General features: G+C 42.4%; 1 protein-coding gene across 3 annotated transcripts in view; it reads right to left on the bottom strand.

Moving 5' to 3' along the window:
* Positions 1-1,371: 1,371 nt before the first annotated feature.
* TAF4 (TATA-box binding protein associated factor 4) overlaps positions 1,372-22,415 on the bottom strand; it is a 122,872-nt gene continuing 101,828 nt past the window's right edge. For 2 of the 3 annotated variants that reach the window (XM_060179884.1, XM_060179996.1), the window contains one exon: positions 1,372-2,854. In XM_060179884.1, the coding sequence (XP_060035867.1) occupies positions 2,687-2,854 (168 nt within the window). In that variant the 3' untranslated portion in view covers positions 1,372-2,686. The remainder of the gene's footprint in view (positions 2,855-22,415) is intronic. The other variant, XM_060179934.1, reaches the window with a different exon arrangement.

Here is a 22,415-nt window from a genome sequence, read left to right as displayed (position 1 = left end):
CTAGCTTTTTCCAAAATGGAGACCACAAATCTCCATCTGCAATATTCTTGCCTTTAGGTTCATAATTAGTCAACAATTTGTTCTGCTTTATATCTTAACTCTTTTTCAGCCACCAGGTTCCAGATGTTAGCATGATGCCAACCTGACTGCCCTGGGCAGATGACCCCACCAGTCCTGGAGCCCCACCTCCTCAGAGCCCTGTCCCAATAGGGAAAGAGAGAGACAGGCTGGGAGTATGGATCAATCTGCCAACACCCAATGTTCAGCGAGGAAGCACTTACAGAAGCCAGACGTTCCACCTTCTGCACTCCATAATAACCCTGGGTCCATGCTCCCAGAGGGATAAAGAATAGGAAAGCTATCGGGAGGGGATGGAATACGGAGTTCAGGTGGTGGGAATTATACCTCTCTTATCCTATGGTCTTATCAATATTTCCATTTTATAAATAAATTAAAACAAACAAAAAAGGTTCATACAGGATGCCCCTCAATGGGGGTGTTTTCCATTGTCACACGGAAGGTAACCATATGTTGCCAGAGTTATCAAACTAGTGAAAACCAGTGTAGAAACAAGACAGCATTCCAAAGACAACCACCTCTGGCTCCAGAGTGTGAACATGGGGAGCTGTATTCTTGGAGGTTGACCTCAACACTTAAGAGGTGACTAGGGGTCCAGTCAGGGCTGGAGCTGTATGTTCCCTCCCAGGCTCACAGGGAATGTTTCAGTGTAGTTGCCTCCAGGTGCACATGAGGTCTTACCATACCTCTCCCCCACAAACCTGAATGGAAGGGAGCCCTAGGATCCAAAAAGGGCCAGTTAATCTGTGTCAAGCGGGGTGGTCCCCACTAAGAGCAGGTGGGGCTAGGGAAAGCTTAGGCTCCGGGTCTAGCTGGGACTCATAGTCTGACTTATAGCATGAGGCTCTGTCCACAGAGGTGAAAGCATTTCTACCAATCTTGTTGCATTTTTGTGTTTTTTTTTTAATTTTCTCTTTTGTTGCCCTTGCTTTTTTACTGTTGTTGTAGTCTATTGTTGTTATTGATGTCATCATTGTTAGAAAGGACAGCAAGAAATGGAGAGGAGGGGAAGACAGAGAGGGAGAGAGAAAGACACCTGCAGGCCTGCTTCACCACTTGTAAAGTGACTTCCCTGCAGGTGGGGAGCCGGGGCTCGAACCGGGATCCTTAATGCTGGTCCTTGTGCTTCACGCCACGTGCGCTTAACGTGCTGCGCTACCACCCTACTCCCTCTTGTTGGGTTTTAAACACTGATTCTACCTCTACCTCATAAACAGACCCCTGAATAGAGCCAGAGTTGAGTCTCAGGCAGCAGAATCTACAACTGGGAAAAATAGGCAAAACAAATACAAATACAGATAAATTTGTTTTTAATAAAGGAGTTAATTTTCTTTCAATCCTATATAAAACAATAGCAATTAAAAACTTCATTTTTGAAAGTAAAATATTTACATATGAACAAGTAACTGTGCAAAATTTACATGAAAAAATGGAAAGACAGGGATTCCCTAAAAGACAAAATAAAAGGTGTAACAGTTCTCAGGTGTTGATAAAAAATACTGATCAGCATTCAGTTCACACGCGCGCGAATTAAAGTCTGCCGTGAGAATCCACACGGAGAAAGCCAGAGTATGTACAGTCATAAAAGTACTATCAATAGACAATTTAATACAATAACCTCTGAAAATATAAAGAACCAATTAGTATATTTGTAATAAAAAAATAGGTACAAAGAAGGGGCTTTGCTCTGGACATCTGTAAAGTTGGCCCACAGCTTGCATACAGTCTCTTAGCAAAATAATTATAGTTTACATAGCCATTTTATGTTATGTGCCAAAAATTATGTACAATTACTGACAAAATACACCAACCATTTTTCAACACTTGATTCACACTGAGAAACAGTCTTTTGATGATTCTTCTCAACTTTGATTTTTATTTCATCTAAGTTTTCACTTTTAGCTAAAAAACACAGTGCAAGTAAAATATATTTATGCTGAAAAGGTTTTCATTTCTTTTAACTTTACAGCTTTACAAACTATAGCAAATAAAATGCATTTGTACAGATGCCGACACACATTCAGAAGGGGCCCACCGTAGCCGAGCTCCATGAAGCAGAAAGGGATTCAACTCCGAGGCAAGGGCGTGACATGAATTGTGTATTCCTCGAGAATTCTGAATGGGGTGGGGAAGATAAATACTCTTAAAAAATCAGTTTGCTTTGCCAACTGACTAATACAAAAATAAAATGAATGAAATGAGGTCATTGGCTGTAGACACACCCTTATGTAGTAAGTTAGGTTGAACTGAAAACCAAAATACACAAATAATGTAAAAACTGCTACAGGTGACAGAGGGCAGCTAATTATTTGCTAAACGATTCCATCAGTTTTTATATATGGCTTGTTTGGCAAGAAGGCCACTCAATCAAAGATGAGTTAAGATTTAATTGTCCTTTAAAAGTACCCACAGGCCTCTGTATTCTGTTACAGAAACGTGTTTTCTTCCACTGAAGAGTTGACTTAGAAACAGGAATATAAAACTGTTCCATTGTAAAGAGGTGGCTGTTTTTTAAACAATATCCCATTTGCTTGTTACAAAAAGGCGTAATCTGTAAATATATAAAAGCGTCCCCAGGTGTCCCCACCTGAGATGCCGTCATCCTGTGCTACTTAAGGAATGCTTTGTAGAGCAACAGTGAATGGCTTGTCTCACGCTCATTTTCTAAACAAAATATGAGGTCCCTGAGGTTGACCCGCGTGATCCTTTGTCGTGTGAACTGCCTGGGGGTTCCCACGCCGGAGCTGCCTGGGACCGCTGAGCCTGGACCCAACCCCTAGATGAGGAAAAAAGAAAACAGCTGGGTTAGGTATGAAAAGGAGCAGAGAGAAGGATAGGATTGCTGGCTGGGCCCTCAAGTTCCCCCGGGGTACCAAGAAATGCTGATTCTGGAGGAAGCCAGGCACGGGGCAGGCTCTGTCCTGCATGCCCACTCCTTGAGTGAATCTTTAATGTGGAGGGAACAGAGCCCATGCCACCTTTATGACAGTCATCTCCAGGGGTGGTGCCTGTGGACATTCAAGGAAATTCACCCCCACTTACCCCCACTGCTCATAAAGTTCAGGCACCTGAAGCCCACTGTGTCATGGCTGCTTTGCTGACAAGAGCATGCTCCCCAGGGAACAGCACTCTATGGCTGTTATGGCTGAGAGAGGATGTATGACTCACCTAGCTGAACTGTGGGCTGACCACACTGACAGCTCAGGGACCTTCCCCACTGTGTGACCAATGTCATCACTAAGCACAGATGATGTCTGGTCACCTAAGAGATGGAACTGCCAACAGAGTTTCTCCTGGAATGCATCTAGTCCCTGTAAGTGACTCTGGTCTGTGACTTCAGCATGCCACAATCTCCAGCTACAATTCTATGACACAAACCAAGGCATTCCCAAACCCTAACCCTATGAATGAAAACTTTCTGCATTCTGATAATTAAAGTTACTGGTAAATATCAAGTGCAATGCATATTTACAACATTTTCTCCAAGTTTCAGAAGATGATGAGCACAGTGAACATAGAACTTGCCAGGTTGAACTGCAGTGCAATAAGCCGCCAGTAGGTGGCAGATGAGGTCCACAGTGCCAATGCAGGCCAGTGGTCTGCCTCTTCTACACAATCTACTGGCTGCCCCGCTCAGCCTTCAGCATTGTCCCCTCAGTCACCTTAACAGCCAGTGCTCCTCCTTAACATCTGACCTCCAAGTCCTGCTGGAAACCAGTTTTGTTTGGAAGAACTGGTTGGTTAGACATTATAGGTAGCTTTCCCTGAGTCCCTATCACAACACTAAGAAACTTTGTGAGGGGACATATTATGTGGTAAAAACAGAGACGGCGACAGTACTGGCTGCCAGCTCACCTCCCGCCAAAGCCAGGTTATAGAAAGAGGAGGACAAGGACAGGAGACAGTGGTATCCCTGTTTCTAGGGCTCTGTCCACCTGCACCAACACATGACCTCAGAGCCCAAGGTGATAGCAATGTGTAACTCAGAACAAGGCATCACCTGAAAATTAAGGTCAAAAGTCTACTATGGCATAAGTGTCCACTCTGGATGTGCTGCCATTCCTAATTTCTGTGCTTGGTGAAATACAGTGGTTCAGTTTCATTCTTCTGCACGTTTCAACCCATTTTTTCTCACACCATTTGTTGAAGAGACTCCCCATTCCCCATTTAATAGTCTGGACACCTTTGTCAAAGATTAGATGTCCATAGGTATAGGGGTCATTCCTAATTTCTAAACAGTTCATCAGTTAGAAACAGCAGGAAGCAAGGCAAGTTGTTTGTTTTGTATTGTATTTTGATCACGATGGGATGAATACCAGGGTCCCAGTGGAGCTAATACTTGGCACCCTCCCCAACCTAGTAGGCCCAGAGACCTCAGGAACTGCATCTTCCATGAGTCCTGGCACTAGCTACACAGAGCCAGAGTGGGGGCATCAACTTCCCTGATCAAGGCTGGTTCCCAACTCTGTTCAAACCCCATCTTCATACCCTTGCTGCCCACAGAAGTAACAGTAGAAGGATACAGCATCACAGTGCTGTTTGGAAGGCAAGCAGTAGTGATAAAAGATAGCTGAGTACTCAGTCTCAAAAAATAACCATCATGCACAGGAGGCTGGAGGCCACAGTGGTGCCCAGTTACTCCTATTTCTACCACTAACTCCCCCGCCCACCCCCAAAAAACATTCAGAGCAAGAAGAGAAACCAAAAAAACCCACACACAAACATCACCACACCAACATAGCACGAAGCATACTTCACAAAGTCTGTGCGAAGAATCAACGTGTGTGCAAGGAGTCTCACTCTGCCCAAAGCTGCAGCAAAGACTGAAGAACAAGAGTAAAGGACGACCATGATGAACAAAAGTCACCTCTTAGGGCTGGGTGATGGCACACCTAGTTGAGTGCACACATCATAGTGCACAAGGACCTAGGGTCAAGCCCCCAGTCCCAACTGTGGGGGGGGGGGGCTCTCACAAGAGGTAAAACAGTGCTCCAGGTCTCATTCTCCCTGTCTCCCCCTTCCTTCTCAACTTCTCTTTGTATCTAGCCTAAATAAGTGAATAATTAAAAGTGAGTAATAAAAAGAAAGTCACCAGGAGCCAGGGAGATAGCATAATGGTCAGACTCTCTTGCCTGAAGCTCCAAGGTCCCAAGTTCAATCCTTGGTACCACCATAAGCAACAGCAGAACAGTGCTCTATTAAAAACAAATAAATGACAAGCAAACAAAATTTTAAAAAAATTAAAAAAAAAAAAAAAAGAAAATCACCTCTGTAAGCACCAAGAACACAAATATGAGCACAGAGAGGAGAGTTGTCAAAACACACAGCTCTGGGGGGACAAAAGATCAAACGCAACCTTCTGGAAAATGTCTTTTGAAAATAAGGTGGGGAGGGTGGAGGTACAGCATCATGGTTATGCAAAGAGACTTTCATGCCTGAGGCTCTCAAGTCCCAGGTTCAATCCCCCACACTGCCATAAGCTAGAGCTGAGCACTGCTCTGGTTAAAAAAAAAAAAAGAAAAGAAAAGAAGGTGTGAAAGAAAAGTAAAGGGAGGAATCTGGGTCCCAACAAGAATCAAAGGACTTGACAATCTAGGGCAACATCTCATGGCTAGCCCCTCATCCCACCCCCCACACACATCCCTATTCTCTCTCATCACATAAAAGCGTCTCCGCTCCAGACCTGGACAGCACTGCCAGAAAAGGATGTTAATGCTCTATGGGTCTAGCAAAACACCCAAATGCAACAAACATGACAAAGGGAAGATACAAGTTCATAAGGAACTGCTGCAAAAACTCAGAAAAGGGGGCCAAGAGGTAGCGCAGCACATTAAGCGCACACAGTGCAAAGCACAAGCACCAGTGCAAGGATCCTGGTTCAAGCCCCCAGTTCCCCATCTGCAGGGGGGTCGCTTCACAAGTGGTGAAGCAGGTCTGCGGGTGTCTATCTTTCTCTCCCACTCTCTGTCTTCTCCTCCTCTCTTGATTTCTCTCTGTCCTATCCAACAATGATGACAGCAATGAAAATAATAATATTAACAACAATAAACAACAAGGGCAACAAAAGGGAAAAAATATCCTCCAGGAGCAGTGGATTCATAGTGCAGGCACCGAGCCCCAGTGATAACCCTGGAGGCAAAAAAAAAAAAAATCAGAAAAATGGGACTAGGCGGTGGCGCTCCAGGTTGAGCACACATGTTACAATGTGCAAGAACCCCAGTTCAAGCCTCTGGTCCTCACCTGCAGGGGGAAAGCTTTGTGAGTGTAGAAACAGGTCTTCAGGTGTCTGTCTCTCTCCTTATCACCCTCCCCCCCCCAACATCCTCTCAATTTCTGGCTATCTCTATCCAACAAATAAAGATAATTTTTAACAATTAAAAAGATGGAAAATGTCTTTAAAAATCAGAAAAATGAAGTTTCACATATATCATAGACAAGAGTAAAATATAGAAGGAACACCTTCAAACAATAAAATATATTTGGCAAATTTATCTGAGAGTATGAAATCACTTTGACTCAAAACCTAAGGGGGGAAATAGGTTAGAAAGAGAAAGGAAGGAAGGAAGAGAGGGAGGGAGGAAGGGAGAAAGAGAAAGAAAGAAAAAAATAAAGGAAGGAAGAAAAAGAAAGAAAGAAAGAAAGAAAGAAAGAAAGAAAGAAAGAAAGAAAGGAAGGAAGGAAGGAAAGAAGGAAGGAAGGAGAGAGAGAGAGAAAAGGAGAATTCACTGAACTCAAGAAATGATGTTAACATGTATCTGGGAGAAATGTAAAACTGTGACAACAGTCTTGAGAAATGTTTCCTTGATAAAAATAAAAAATGGGGAGAGGACAGGCTGTGGTGCGCCTAGTTAAGCACACACATTACAGTGTGCAAGGACCTGGGTTCAGGCCCCTGGTCCTCACCTGCAGGGGGAAACTTCACAAGTAGTGAAACAAGGCTGCAGGTGTCTCTCTGTCTCTTTCCCTATCTCCCCTCCCCTCTCAATTTCTCTGTCTCTATTCAATAATAAGTAATTTTTAAAAATAGATAAATAGGGAGTCGGGCAGTAGCGCAGCGGGTTAAGCGCACACGGTGCAAAGTGCAAGGACCGGTGTAACGATCCCGGTTCGGGCCACTGGCTCCCACCTGCAGGGGAGTTGCTTCACAGGCGGTGAAGCAGGTCTGCAGGTGTCTGTCTTTCCCTCCCCCCCTCTGTCTTCCCCTCCTCTCTCTACTTCTCTCTATCCTATCCAACAACAACGACAGCAATAAAAACAACAATAACAACTATAACAACAATAAAACAACCAGGGCAACAAAAGGGGAAAAAAATAGCATCCAGTAGATTCATGGTGCAGGCACTGAGCTCCAGCAATAACCCCGGAGGCAAAAATAAATAAATAAGTAAATAAACAAGTAAAAATAAAAATGGGGGAAATTATCTCAGAAATAAATTAATTATAATGAACCTAAGGAGAACAAAGGAAATGTACGGACAGACACTGAAGAGAGGCAGGAAACAAAAGAATGAGACTGATGTAAAGAAAAAGGGAAGGGGAGTCGGGCTATAGCGCAGTGGGTTAAGTGCAGGTGGCACAAAGCACAAGGACCGGCATAAGGATACCGGTTCGAACCCCGGCTCCCCATCTGCAGGGGAGTCGCTTCACAGGCGGTGAAGCAGGTCTGCAGGTGTCTATCTCTCTCTCCTCCTCTCTGTCTTCCCCTCCTCTCTCCATTTCTCTCTGTCCTATCCAACAACAACAACAACAATAATAACTACAACAATAAAACAACAAGGGCAACAAAAGGGAATAAATAAATAAAATAAATATTTTAAAAAAGAGAGAAAAAAGTAAACAGTAGAGATAAAAGCAAAGAAGAAATCATGTGTATAGGAACTTTGTGAATACAGTGTGTGTGTGTGTGTGTGTGTGTGTGTAGGGGAACTTTGTGAATACAGAGGGTGTGTGTGTGTGTGTGTGTGTGTGTGTAGGGGAACTCTGAATACAGTGTGTGTGTGTGTGTGTGTGTGTGTGTGTAGGGGAACTCTGAATACAGAGGTTGTGTGTGTGTGTGTGTGTGTGTGTGTGTAGGGGAACTCTGAATACAGAGGTTGTGTGTGTGTGTGTGTGTGTGTGTGTGTATGGAAACTGTGAATACAGAGTGTGTGTGTGTAGGGGGAAATTTGTGAGTAAGAGAGGGGTGTGTGTGTGTGTGTGTGTGTGTGTGTGTGTGTGTGTGTGTGTGTGTGTGTGTGTGTTAAAAGTTTATCTGGGTATGGGATGATCTCACTCTCAGGCAGAAGTTGAAAAACAAGATCAGAAGAGAAAACACAAGTAGAACCTGAACTGGAGTTGGTGTATTGCACCAAAGTAAAAGACTCTGGGGGAGAGGGGGTGTACAGGTCCAAAAAGGATGACAGACGACCTAGTGGGGGTTGTATTGTTATATGGGAAACTGGAGAATGTTATGCATGTGCAAACTACTATATTTACTGTTGAATGTAAAACATTAATCCCCCAATAAAGAAATAAAAAAAAGTTCATCTGGGGCGGTTATTCAGGGGGCTCCATAAATACAGGATTAAAGGAGGGAGGAGTGTGATGAGTTAGTTAGTTAAAAGTTCATCTAGGCAATAACCTGGGTCTACCTGCATATTAGCTGTCAGGCTCAGGCAAAAACTAGTAGTAAAGTCATAGGCCCCTTGGAATATACCTAAAATAGACCTAACTAGCTTTTTCCAAAAAGGTATTTCCTAAATGCCTTTAGGTTCATCATCTGTCAACAATTTGTTCTACTTTATATCTTAACTCTTTTTCAGCCACCAGGTTCCAGATGCTACCATGATGCCAACCTGACTGCCCTGGGCAAACAACCCACCAATGTGTCCTGGAGCCCCACCTTCCCAGAGCCCTGCCCCACTAGGGAAAGAGAGACAGGCTGGAAGTATGGATTGACCCATGTTCAGTGAGGAGGCAATTACAAAAGACAGACCTTCCACCTTCTGTATCCCACAATGACCCTGGGTCCATGCTCCCAGAAGGATAAAGAATAGAAAAGCTTTCAAGGGAGGGAACTGGATATGGAGTTCTGGTGGTGGGAATTGTGTAGAAATGTACCCCTCTTATCCTATGATCTTATCAATATTTCCATTTTATAAATAGGAATTTTAAAAAAAAGTTCATCTGGGAAGTTCATCTTATTCAGCAGTAGCATTATGCATGTGCGATGTGCAAGGGCCCAGCACTACATTTTAAAAAGAGAGACTAAGCAAATGTTAAAGACAAGGGGTTTAGCCAGGCATCAGGCTTTGCAAAACCAACACTCAAAGGAAGGCAGACATGGAATCCGTTAAAAACAAACAAACAAACAAACAAACAGAAAACATGGCCATGGATCTTATATCCAGACAACTATGCTTCCTGTAAGGACACAGAAAACCTGTGCTCAATGAACAAAATTTCAGGGATCCGGTGCCTTAGGTCTTCTTGAGGACTCTGCAGGGTCAGTGGGGAAAGTGGAGCAAGAACCAGAAATGGGTACTTACAAATGTCCAGAAGTACATCTGATACTGAAGCAAAGGCAAGATTTGAGACCCTAATGACAGTTGCCATAAGCTGACAAAATTGAAATAGATGAACAGAGAAAGGGAGAGGGAGAGAACATACCACAAACCCACTAAGGACTTCCATAAAAACTGAAAAGTTAAGTTCTTAAAAAAAAAACAACTAGGCAGTGGTCCAGGAGATGACAGAGTGAATAAAGCATGAGGTCCCAAGTTCAATCCCTGGCAGCATATGCACCAGAGTGAGGTCTGGTTCTTTCTCTCTCTCCTCCTACCTTTCTCATAAATAAATAAAATCTTTAAAAAAAAAAAAAAAACTAGGGAACTGAAGAGATTTTCTTTTTTACATATATTTATTTATTTTCCCTTTTGTTGCCTTGGTTTTATTGTTGTAGTTATTATTGTTGTTGTTACTGATGTTGTCGTTGTTGGATAGGACAGAGAGAAATGGAGAGAGGAGGGGAAGACAGAGAGGGGGAGAAAAATACACTTGCAGACCTGCTTCACTGCTTGTGAAGTGACTCCCCTGCAAGTGGGGAGCCAGGGGCTCGAACTGGGATCCTTCCACCAGTCCTTGCGCTTCGTGCCATGTGCGCTTAACCCACTGTGCTATGCCCAACTCCCCTGAAGAGATTTTATAGTTTAAATATACGAAAGTAACCAGGAGAATGCAATTACATCCCTTTCTAAGTACAACCAAAAAGTTCCAGTAAAGACAAATATGGGCGGGGCCAGCAGTGGCACACCTGGCTAAGTGCACACACTACAGTGCACAAGGACCCAGGTTCAAGCACCCCTCCCCACCCGCAGGTGGAAAGCTTCATGAGCGGTGAAGCAAGGCTGCAGGTACCTCTCTGTCTCTTCTCTCTCTATCTCCCCTCACCCTCTCAATTTCTGGCTCTCTATCTAATAAATAAAGATAAATAAAAATTATTAAATCATGGGGAGATAGCTCACCCAGAAGAGTGTACCTCTTATCATGGGTGAGACCCTGGGCTTGAGCCCTGGTACCACACTGGAGCACAACTGTGGGAGCGGTCCTCAGAGTCCTGTCAGGAGGCAGCACAATACTGAGCCTCTCTTGCAATATGTCCATAGGTCGTGCACATTCAACACGCCGTCCCATTGCTAACGGCACTGGGGATGCTTGGTTGAAGTGGTGTCTGCAGAGGTGTGCACAGTGAAGTTCTTACCATTCATGAGCATCCAGTGCAAACTCGAAGAGGCCCTGCACTGTTTCTCCTTTTTTTCATTCTGATTCTTAGCTTTCACTGATAGATCTACCTGGGTTAGCTGTTACCACAGTGCTTGCCTAATGCCAATTTTCTCTTCTATCTTCCCAGATACTAGTGGGATTTCCTCTGTAAAGGAGCTATCCCCTGGCCTCCTCTCCCAGCCCCATTTGCTTTCTCAGTTATTGACTTACATTAGTATGTGTAAACGTTTACTGTACAGCTAAAAATCCATTACTGCTGGTTTATTTTGTTGTTCAAGTGGCCCAGCTTGATCATTGTAAAACCTTTGTCTTTTTTTGGCATGGCTCATCTTTTTTTTTTTTTTTTTAATAAAAACATTGGCAAGACTCTAAGAGGGGTACATTCCCACACAGTGCCCACCCCCAGAGCTCCATATTCAATCCTCTCTCTTAATAGCTTCCCTATTCTTTATCCCTCTGAGAGTATGGACCCAGGGTCACCATGGGGTGCAGAAGGTGGAAGGCCTGGCTTCTGTAATTGCTTCTCCGCTGAACATGGGCATTAGCAGGTCAATCCATACTCCCAATGGCTCATCATTTTTAAAGATTTCCTACTTGCTCACACCTCAAAACGCCTCAGATTTACTTTATAATATTTTTCCTTCCATACCTGGTTCTTATGTCATTGGAGGGCTGGGTGCCTGCTCACTGTTCCTGCAATATCCTGCTTCTAGGCCCTGAGAATTTAGTAAGGGTATGGTCCTACCCTACCTATATCCTGTCCTCTGTGTCTGTTCTGAACTAAATACAAGGATTTATACTCAGACCACAGGTTCCTTGTGGCCTTCCATCAGTCCTGGTTCTTTTACTGCTATTTGTATCCATTCCATTTTGTACTGCTTATATCTTGATTGATTCTACTTGTTTATTTTTGGGGTGAAACAATGCCATAGCTGGGGGTCGGGCAGTGGCACACTGGGTTAAGAGTGCAAGGACTCAGGTTCGAGCCCCCAGCTCCCCACATGCAGGGGGGTTGCTTCACAAGCAGAGAAGCAGGACTGCAAGTGTCTTTCTCTCCCCATCTCTGTCTTCCCCTCCTCTCTCGATTTTTCTCTGTCCTACCCAACAACATTGACAGCAACAACAACAATGGTAAACATAAGGGCAACAAAAAAGGAAAAAAATAGCATCCAGAAGCAGTGGATTCGTAGTACAGGCACAGAGCCCCAGTAATAACCCTGGAGGAAAATAAGAAATAAATAAAAATTAAAAAGCCCTCCAGAAACAGTGGATTTGTAGTGCCAACACCAAGCCCCAGCGACTAGAGAGGAAAAAAAAAAAGCCATGCTTTGGAAGTACCAAGCAATACAGAAAAGTAATCCTCTGTACACACCCCATTTTCACTAGGCATATAAGTGCACATTTTCATTACCAAATGAGCAAAATCTAGAGCCCTGACACTACCAAATGCTAGCAAGGAGATGGAACCACAGAAACTCATTCATGCTGGTAGGAATGAAAAAAAATATACCTACTTTGGGAGATAGTTTGGCAATTTCTTACAAAACTAAACATACTCACTTCCAGTTTCCATTTTCACATGAAAGGAGCTTAGAAGTCACTGCTCTGTTCTAACAACAAGACAAAAGCAGAACAAACTTAAAAAAAAAAAAAAAAAAGACCAATTCTTGATTCCATAAAAGAAACAAGGACATGGGGCAAAAGACTGCCCCCAGTTTAAAGATAGACAGAGAGAGTACACAGAGACTCAGCTTAGTGAGGTAGATTCATAAGTGGAAACTTCGACAAGAAACAGATCTGACAGCAAGCCTGAACCATGATTAAGAATTACTAGAGGGTCAAGGTAGACACTTTGTTAAAAACTCTAGTCTGAAAAGTCTCATAGTGCATGATTTTAACACTATGGGCAGGGAAGATAGCATAATGGTTATGCAAAGACATTTTTATGCCTGAGGTTCCAAAGTGCCAGGTTCAATCCTCTGCACCATCATAAAACAAAGCTGAGCGGCTTCCTGGTAAACGGAAAGGAAGGAAGGGAGGGGGAAAAGGAGGGAGGGAGGGAGGGAGGAAGGAACCCTATGACATCCTGGGGGGGGGTGAATCATGGAAACAATAAAAAGACAATGGGAGGGGGCCAAGTGGTGGCACACTTGGTTAAGTGCACACATTACAGTGCACAAGGACCTGAGTTTGAGCCCCCAGTCCCCACCTGCAGGGGGAAAGCTTTACAGGTGGTGAAGCAGGGCTGTAGGTATCTCTCTGTCTCTCTCCCTATCACCCCCTTCCCTCTCAATTTCTTGCTGTCTCTATCAAATAAATAAAAGGTAACAATAACAAATTTTGTATTAAAAAGACAATGGGAGTACTTCCAGGAGGCATGGTGATGGAATAACTGGGATAGAATTGCCTTTCCTCCCAAAACAACAAATAAATACAAGGTACCCAAGTGAAGTCATAATCTACAGCTGAAAGTTCTGCAGCCTCAGGTAGGTGCTCCAGTGCAGTTGAGGTGAAAAAGAGCATGGGTTGAAGAACAGCCAAGTCATACAGAGCTGCAGGTGACTCAGGCACTGAGCTGTGCCATTTTAGCAATTTCACTTTAAAGGCAACAAGCAAGTAACATTGTTCCTAGTGCTGAAGAAAAAGTCTGGCGGCTAAAACCTCTCAATCTTTGACTCCAGGGTTTTAGCCTTCTGAATTAAAGGCAAAGACACAACATAAAATAGGGCATTTGTGACCACAAGATAGCTCATGCAACCCCCTACCCCATCCCACCCACTGCAGATCATAAAAACAAGAGAAACCTAGAGATCACAATAGCACCACCTGCTGGCCATCAACAACCAGCACAAAAAAAAAAAAAAATAAGCAAGCAGAAAAACAGAACTAACCAACCAACCATGCCTTATCATCCAGACAGAAATAAAACAGAGGAACTCCAAGGAGTTACTGATTTAGAGAGACTCTCAGAGGCAGACTTCAGAAAGTTCATTATGAGGGCTCTCCAAGAATTTAAGCAAGAATTAAAAAAGCATGTTACTATGGAATTAAAACGCACAAGAGAGGAACTTATAACAGAGTTCACTAAAAATCTGCAAATCTTGAAAGAAGAAATTCAGTCAGAACTCACACTAAGCAGTTAGGAAGCATGAAAGAAATAATTTCAAATAAAACTCCAGGGAGTAAAAGACACTCTAACGTTATCCATGCCCAGGTATAAGGCTTAGGAAGTAGACTCACACATTCAGAAGAAATTATCTCCAATCAGGAGTCAGGCAGTAGCACAGCAGGTTAAGCACACATGGCACGAAGCACAAGGACCTGCAGAAGGATCCCAGTTCAAGCCTCCGGCTCCCCACCTGCAGGGGAGTCGCTTCACAGGTGGTGAAACAGATCTGCAGGTGCCTATCTTTTTCTCCCCCTGTCTTCCCCTCCTCTCTCCATTTCTCTCTGTCCTATCTAACAAGGATGACCACAATAAGAACAACAATAATAACTACAGCAACAATTTAAAAAAACAAGGGCAACAAAGGGAAAAATAAATAAATTAAAAATAAAAGAAATTATCTCCAATCTAGAAGATACAGCCAGCCCACTCTCTCAGTTCAAAGATGAGGGAGAGGAATGGTTCAGAAAGACTTAAGCAACTCTCTGTGAAATTGCAGACTCCATCAAAAGATCGAATATAAGAGTGATAGGTATATCTGAAGAGGACAAGGCAAAAAACCCAGAGTCCATTTTCAGAGCAATTTTAGCTGAGAAGTTCCCTCACTTAGGAAACCCTTAAAAGATTCTCATTCAAGAGGCAGATTTATAAATATAAAAAGACCAAGACAAGGCAAATTATTGTAAAACTATAAAAAAGTCAATGACAAGGAAAAAATTTACTGGCTGCTAGAGAGAGGAAAGGAAAGAAGTTACATACAAAGGCAGAGCTATAAGACTTTCATCAGATGTCTATCTCTTCACAAACTCTAGAGGCAAGAAGAGAGTGGAATGACATATTATATTCAAAGTTCTAAAGGAGAGGGAATTCCAGCTATGAGTATTGTAGCCTGCAAAATTATCGTTCAAATATGAGGGAGAAGTAATGGTTTTCTCAAATATTCAAGAATTAAAGGAATTTGCCACAATCAACCCCACCTTACAAGAACTACTGAACTGAGTCCCACAAGAAAGGAGGAAGCAAAGGAAAACAAGTTCCAAACACCTGACTCCCCCCAGACAGACAAACTCACAATTGTACCCTGGAACCCCACTAGGGAAAGACAGAAACAGTCTGGGAATATGGATCAGTCTGCCAACACATATGTTCAGAAGAGAAGCAATTACAGAAGCCAGACCTCCCACCTTCTGCACTCCATAATGATACTGGGTCCATGCTCCTAGAGAGATAAAGAACAGGAAAGCTTCTAGTGGAAGGGATGGGATGTGTAACTCTGGTGGTGGGAAATGTGTGGAATTTCACCCCTCTTATTCTATGGTTTTGTCGATATTTTCTATTTTTTTATTTTATAAACAAATTAAATAAATAATAAAAACTTTTTAAAAAAGATAATGATAAAAAAAAAAGTGGTTTGGCAGTCGGGCAGTAGTGCACTGAGTTAAGTGCACGTGGCACAAAGTGCAAGGACTGGTGTAAGGATCCCGGTTCGAGACGTGGCTCCCCACCTGCAAGGGAGTCTTGTCACAAGCAATGAAGCAGGTCTGCAGGTGTCTCTCTTTCTCTCCCCCTATCTTCCCCTCCTCTCTCCATTTCTCTCTGTCCTATACAACAATGACAACATCAACAAAAACAATAATAACGGTAACAATCATAAAATAACAAGGGCAACAAAAGGGGAAATAAATAATTTTTTTTTAAAAAGGTGGTTGGTGTTACTATTCAACATAGTGTTGGGAAGTTCTTGCCATAGCAATCAGGCAAGAGCAAGAAATTAAAGGGATACAGATTGGAAGAGAAGAAGTTAAACTCTCCCTATGTGCAGATGGCATGATAGTATACACAGAAAAAGCAAGAAGCTTTTGGAAATCATCAGGCAATATAGTAAGGTGTCAGGCTACAAAATTAACATACAAGTCAGTGGCATTCCTCTATGCAAACACTAAGTTAGAAGAAGCTGAAATCCAGAAATCAATTCCTTTTACTATAGCAACAAACAACAATCAAATATCTAGGAATAAACTTAACCAAAGAAGTGAAAGACTTATATACTGAAAATTATGAGACTTATATACTGAAAATTATTGCAAATTATATACTGAAAATTATGAAAATTACTCAAGGAAATTGAAAAAGAAACAAAAAAGTAGAAAGATATTCCATGTTCATGGGTTGGAAGAATTAACATCATCAAAATGAATATATTACCCAGAGCCATATACAAATTCAATGCTATCCCCATCAAGATCCCAACCACCTTCTTCAGGAGAATAGAACAAATGCTACAAATGTTTATCTGAAACCAGAAAAGACCCAGAATTGCCAAAACAATCTTGAGGAGAAAGAACAGAACTGGAGGCATCACACTCCCAGATCTCAAATTGTATTATAGGGCCATTGTCATCAAAACTGTTTGGTACTGGAACATGAATAGACACACTGACCACTGGAATAGAACTGAGAGCCCAGAAGTGAGCCCCCACACCTATGGACATCTAATCTTTGACACAGGTGCCCAGACTATTACATGGGGAAAGCAGAGTCTCTTCAACAAATGGTGTTGGAAAAAATGGGTTGAAATATGCAGAAGAATGAAACTGAACCACTATATTTCACCAAACACAAAAGTAAACTGTAAAGTAAAAAGTGTATCAAGGGCCTGGCTGTTAGACCAGAAACTATCAGATACTTAGAGGACAATATTGGCAGAACTCTTTTTCCGCATAAATTTTAAAGGTATCTTCAATGAAACAAATCCAACTACAAAGAAGACTAAGGCAAGTATAAACCTCTGGGACTACATAAAATTAAAAAGCTTCTGCACAGCAAAAGAAACCACTACCCAAACCAAGAGACCCCTCACAGAATGGGAGAAGATCTTTACATGCCATACATCAGACAAGAGTTTAATAACCAAAATTATAAAGAGCTTACCAAACTCAACCACAAGAAAACAAATGACCCCATCTAAAAATGGGGAGAGAAGGGAGTCGGGCAGTAGCATAGCATGTTGAGTGCACATGGCGTGAAACACAAGGACCGGCTCGAGCCCAGGGCTCCCCACCTACAAGGGGGGTCGCTTCACAAGCAGTGAAGCAGGTCTGCAGGTATCTTTCTCTCCCCCTCTCTGTCTTCCCCATCTCTCTCCATTTCTCTCTGTCCTATCCAACAACACTGACGGCAATAATAACTACAATAACAATAATAAAAAAGACAAGAAGGGTAACAAAAAGGAAAATAAATATAAAAAAATTTTTAAAAAGCAGACATGAGGAGAGGACATGGACAGAATATTTACCAAAGAGATCTAAAAAGCCAAGAAATACATGAAAAAGTGCTCCAAGTCTTTGACTGTCAGAGAAATGCAAATAAAGACAACAATAAGATACCACTTCACTCCTGTGAGAATGTCATACATCAGAAAAGGTAGCAGCAACAAATGCTGGAGAGGTTGTGGGGACAAAGGTACCCCCCTGAACTGCTGGTGGGAATGTAAATTGGTCCAATCTCTATGGAGAACAGTCTGGAGAACAGTCTGGAGAACTCTCAGAAGGCTAGAAATGGACCTACCCTATCCTATGACCCTGCAATTCCTCTCCTGGGGATATATCTTAAGGAACCCAACACACCCATCCAAAAAGATTTGTGTATACCTATGTTCATAGCAGCACAATTTGTAATAGCCAAAACCTAGAAGCAACCCAGGTGTCCAACAACAGATAAGTGGCTGAGCAAGTTGTGATATATATACACAATGGAATACTACTCTACTAAAAATGATGATTTCACCATTTACCACCCATCTTGGATGGAACTTGAAGAAACCATGTTAAGTGAAGTAAGTCAGAAACAGAAGGATGAATATGGGATGATCTCACTCAGACAGAAGTTAAAAAACAAGATCAGAAGAGAAAATACAAGTAGAACCTGAACTGGAGTTAGTGTATTGCACCAAAGTAAAAGACTCTGGGGTAGGTGGGGGGTGGGGAGAGAATTCAGGTCCTGGAAAAGGATGACAGAGGACCTAGTGGGGGTTGTATTGTTTTGTGTAAAACTGAGAAAGGTTATGCATGTACAAACTATTGTATTCACTGTCAACTATAAAACATTAATCTCCCAATAAAGAAATTAAAAAATAAATAAATAAATAAATAAAAGGTGGTTGCACCAGGGAAATAACACAGCAATTTATACAACAGACTTACATGGCTAAGGTACCAGAAGACCCCGGTTCAAGCCCCAGCATCATCATAGGAAGGAAGGAAGGAAGGAAGGAAGGAAGGAAGGAAGGAAGGAAGGAAGGAAGGGAGGGAGGGAGGGAAGGAGGAAGGGAGGGAAGAAGGGAGGAAGAGAGGGAGGGAGGGGGAAAGGAAGGAGGAGAGAAAGAACGAATTCCTGGTTTAAAAGGGTTCTGGAAAGAAGAATAGTGAACAGACAGATCACAGGGAATTTTTAGGGCACTGAAATGACTCTGTATGGTGCTGCTGGTATGATGATACATGTCACTATTTATTTGTCCAAGCTCATAGAATATAGCCAAACATAGGTAGAGAGATGCTCACTGAGCAGGGTGCTTGTCAAGCTTGTGGCCCAGGTTTCATACCAGGCATAGCATATGTGGTACTATGGCACAGGAGGAAATATTGGTGCTATGGCATCTCTCCTTGAGGTCTCTCTACCTGAATGAAAAAGCAACTGAGAAGTGAAATCAGACTTGTGCAAAGCCATGGCTAAACACCCCCCCCCACACACACACACACACATTCACTCACTCACACAGTTTGTGTACCTCATATATATGGACTTTAGGTGGTGATGATGTGTTGGTATGGGTGCATCAATTATAGCAAATGGAAGGAATGGGAATGGGCATGGTCAGTGGCACCCCAGGTTGAGTGCACATGTTATGCACAAGGACCAGGGTTCAAGGCCCCAGTCCCCATTTGCTGAGGGAACTTCATGAGCAGGTGTCTGTGTGTCTGTTTCTCTCACTCTAAAATAAATAAAATAAAAAATTTATCTTAAAAAAAAAACAAACAGAAGGGATACTGATGATAGTATGGGAGACATGGGGCAGAGAATTATAGGAAGTTTCTGTAATTTCCCATCAATTTTGCCATAAACTTAAAACTGCTGTAAGATAATAAAAAAATTAAAAATCAAATGACTTGTACTTAAGAGTATCATGTGAAAAAAAAAGAGAGTGAGAGTTACCATGCCAGTAATTGATATTAGGGAGGGGCTAGACAGTGGCATACCACGCTGAGCACACACATTACTGTGCACAAGGACCCAGCTTCAAGCCGCCACTCTCCACCTACAGAGAGGAGGCTTCACAAGCAATGAAACCAGTCGGCAGGTGTTTCCATTTCCCTCACCCCTCTCAATTTTTCTCTGTCATATCAAATAAAAACGGGGGTGGGTGGGTGGTGGTGGCTGCCAGGAGCAAAGATGGATTCATAGAGCTTAGCACTAAGCCCTAGCAATAATTATGGTAGCAATTAAAAAAAAATTACATTAAGGAAATTGTGGTGAAGAATGTACACAAACTTTACTATATTTGTGGCATTTATGTATGGTTAAAATTAGTTTTTATGTATTAGTACTTATGGATGATTAAAATTAGTAAAGTCATGGGTCCCTTGGAATATACCTAAAATAGAATTACTAGTTTTTTTTGAAATGGAGACCCCAAATCTCACCTGCAATACTCTTACCTCTAGGTTCCTGATTATTAGACAATTTGTTTTTTATATCTTAATGCTTTTTCAGCCACCAGGTTCCAGATGCTACCATGATACCAACCTGACCTCCCTGGGAAGACGACCTCACCAATGTGTCTAGAACCCCACCTCTCCAGAGCCCTGCCCTCTAGGGAAAGAGAGAGACAGGGAGACCAGGTGGTGGCGTACCTGGTTGAACACACATGTGACAATAAGCAAGGACCTGGGTTTGAGCTCCAAGTCCCCACCTGCAGGAGGAAAGCCTCGTGAGTGGTGAAGCAATGTTGCAGGTGTCTCTCCGTCTTTCCCTCTCTTATCATCCCCTTCCCTCTAGATTTCTGGCTGTCTCTATCCAATAAATAAAATAAAGATGATAAAAAAAAATTTTTAAAAGAGAGAGAGACAGGATGGGAGTACGGATCAACCTGCCAGCACCCATGGTCAGCAGAGAAGTATTTACAGAAGCCAGACTTTCCACCTTCTACATCCCATAATGATCCTGGGTCCATATTCCCAGAGGGATAAAGAATAGGAAAGCAACAATTTCTTCTTTATATCTTAATGCTTTTTCAGCCACCAGGTTCCAGATGCTAGCATGATGCCAAACAGACTTCCATGGATAGACAACCCCACCAATGTGTCCTGGGGCTCTGATTCCCCAGAACCCCACCCCACTAAGGACAGAGAGAGGCAGGCTGGGAGTACGGATCGACCTGTCAAGGCCCATGTTCACCGGGGAAGCAATTACAGAAGCCAGACCTTCCACCTTCTGTATCCCACAATGACCTTGGGTCCCTACTCTCAGAGGGTTAAAGAATAGGAAAGTTATCAAGGGAGGGGACAGGATACAGAGTTCTGGTGGTGTGAACTGTGTGGAGTTGTACCCCTCTTATCCTATGGTTTTGTCAGTGTTTCCTTTTTATAAATAAAATAAAATAATAAAAAAATAGAAAATAAATAAAAATTAAAATTTAATAATAATACAGAACTGGAACAAAAACAAATTTTGAAGAAATAAAGGCCAAAATGTCCCAAGTTTGAGAAAACACTAATCTGCAGATCCAAGAAGCTCAAAGAATCTAGGCAGGCTAAATAGCAAGTCTAAAGTGAACACAGATACACTTCTGAAAATTAAGATGCAAATCTTAAGACAGAGAAGTGAGGGGGCTGGGCAGTAACACAGTGGGTTAAGCGCACATGGCACAAAGCGCAAGGATCTGAGCAAGGATCCCGGTTCAACCCCCTGGCTCCACACCGGCAGGGGGGTCACTTCATGGGCAGTGAAGCAGGTCTGCAGGTGTCTTTCTTTCTCTCCCTCTGTCTATCTTCCCCATCTCTCTCAATTTCTCTCTATCCTATCAACAACAACAGCAATGACAACAAGAACAACAAGGGCAACAAAATGGGGGAAAAAGCCCTCCAAAAGCAGTGGATTCTTAGTACAGGCATCAAGCCCCAGAAATAACCCTGGAGACAAAAAAAAAAAAAAAAAAAGACAGAGAAGTGAGACATCTCATGTACATTGATCATTGATAAAAGTTACTGGCAGGACCCCAGGAAGACACCAGAACAACTTTTAGGGGTTTGTTGTTGTTGTTTTGTTTTCAGTCTTTTAGTGTTGTTTTCCCCCTGAACAAAGCACTGCTCAGTTCTGACTCATGATGATAACTGAATCTGGGAGCTCCAAGCTCAGGTACTAAAATATGCTGGGAAAACTACTATGCTATTTCCTCAGCCCTAGAACAATATTCTTTAAGGGGTTAAAATAGAGTTACAACCTCAACTAAATCAACACAACCAGTGACAACATGCTACATTATGTTGCCACTGCCTTTCTGCTTCAGGTTGAATCCAGAGGCGTCAAGCCTGAGATGTCAGCCTTCCAACTCCAATAATCTAGTGAGATCTTTCACAATACAGGGACTACCCATTTAGTTCCATTTAAGATGGCGCTCTCTATAACAGTCACAGATGCTAGATATAGACTAGGGCCTAGGGAATGGATACCTGTATACATGAATACATAAGTTAAGGGCAACTATATACCTCAAAATAAAAGTACTTAATAGTCTTCTATGATTAGACTTAGACCTAATAAGCTCTAAAATCCAGTACAATGGCCTACAGAAGGCACCATAAATTTTCCAATCAAGCATTTATTACTTAGGCCTAGACAGCCTCCTCTTCTACCCCATACTTTACTTCCCTCAAACACTCTAGCTATACTCAATTAACTATACAAAAGAAAGTTAAGATATATCTCCTAATCTCTTCTGACAGCATCAGCATTACTGTCACCCTTGATAATCCTTTAGAAGAAACAGTGTATATATTTACCCAAGAGATATACTGACAAAAATATATTCATCAACTAAAGGACAGTGATTGTCCCTAAGACAACCTTTATTAGAATCATCAAACAATTAAATGCAATAAAACCCGAGGTTAACTTAGACCCACTAAAATCCTAGGTGTATCTCCTCCCCAACCTGAGGCCAGATGCCATAGACCTAGTACTGGTTTGGATACTAAAAATGACACTGAATTTAACAACTGGGAGAAAGCCCAGGCTCATTGGATAAAGAAGTGATTACAGAAGTTGAAAAAGGGCAAGAGACTGACTCACTTCATGATGGCCTCTTTGGTCACTACAAGGCCACCCCTGTTGGTATGCATGAGACCCCTTCTGT

The sequence above is a fragment of the Erinaceus europaeus genome, chromosome 1 (assembly GCF_950295315.1).
Source record: "Erinaceus europaeus chromosome 1, mEriEur2.1, whole genome shotgun sequence".
In the NCBI taxonomy this organism is placed as follows: domain Eukaryota; kingdom Metazoa; phylum Chordata; class Mammalia; order Eulipotyphla; family Erinaceidae; genus Erinaceus; species Erinaceus europaeus.
The sequence above is the reverse complement of the archived record's forward strand: the minus strand, read 5'-3'. Positions and strand labels throughout refer to the sequence as shown.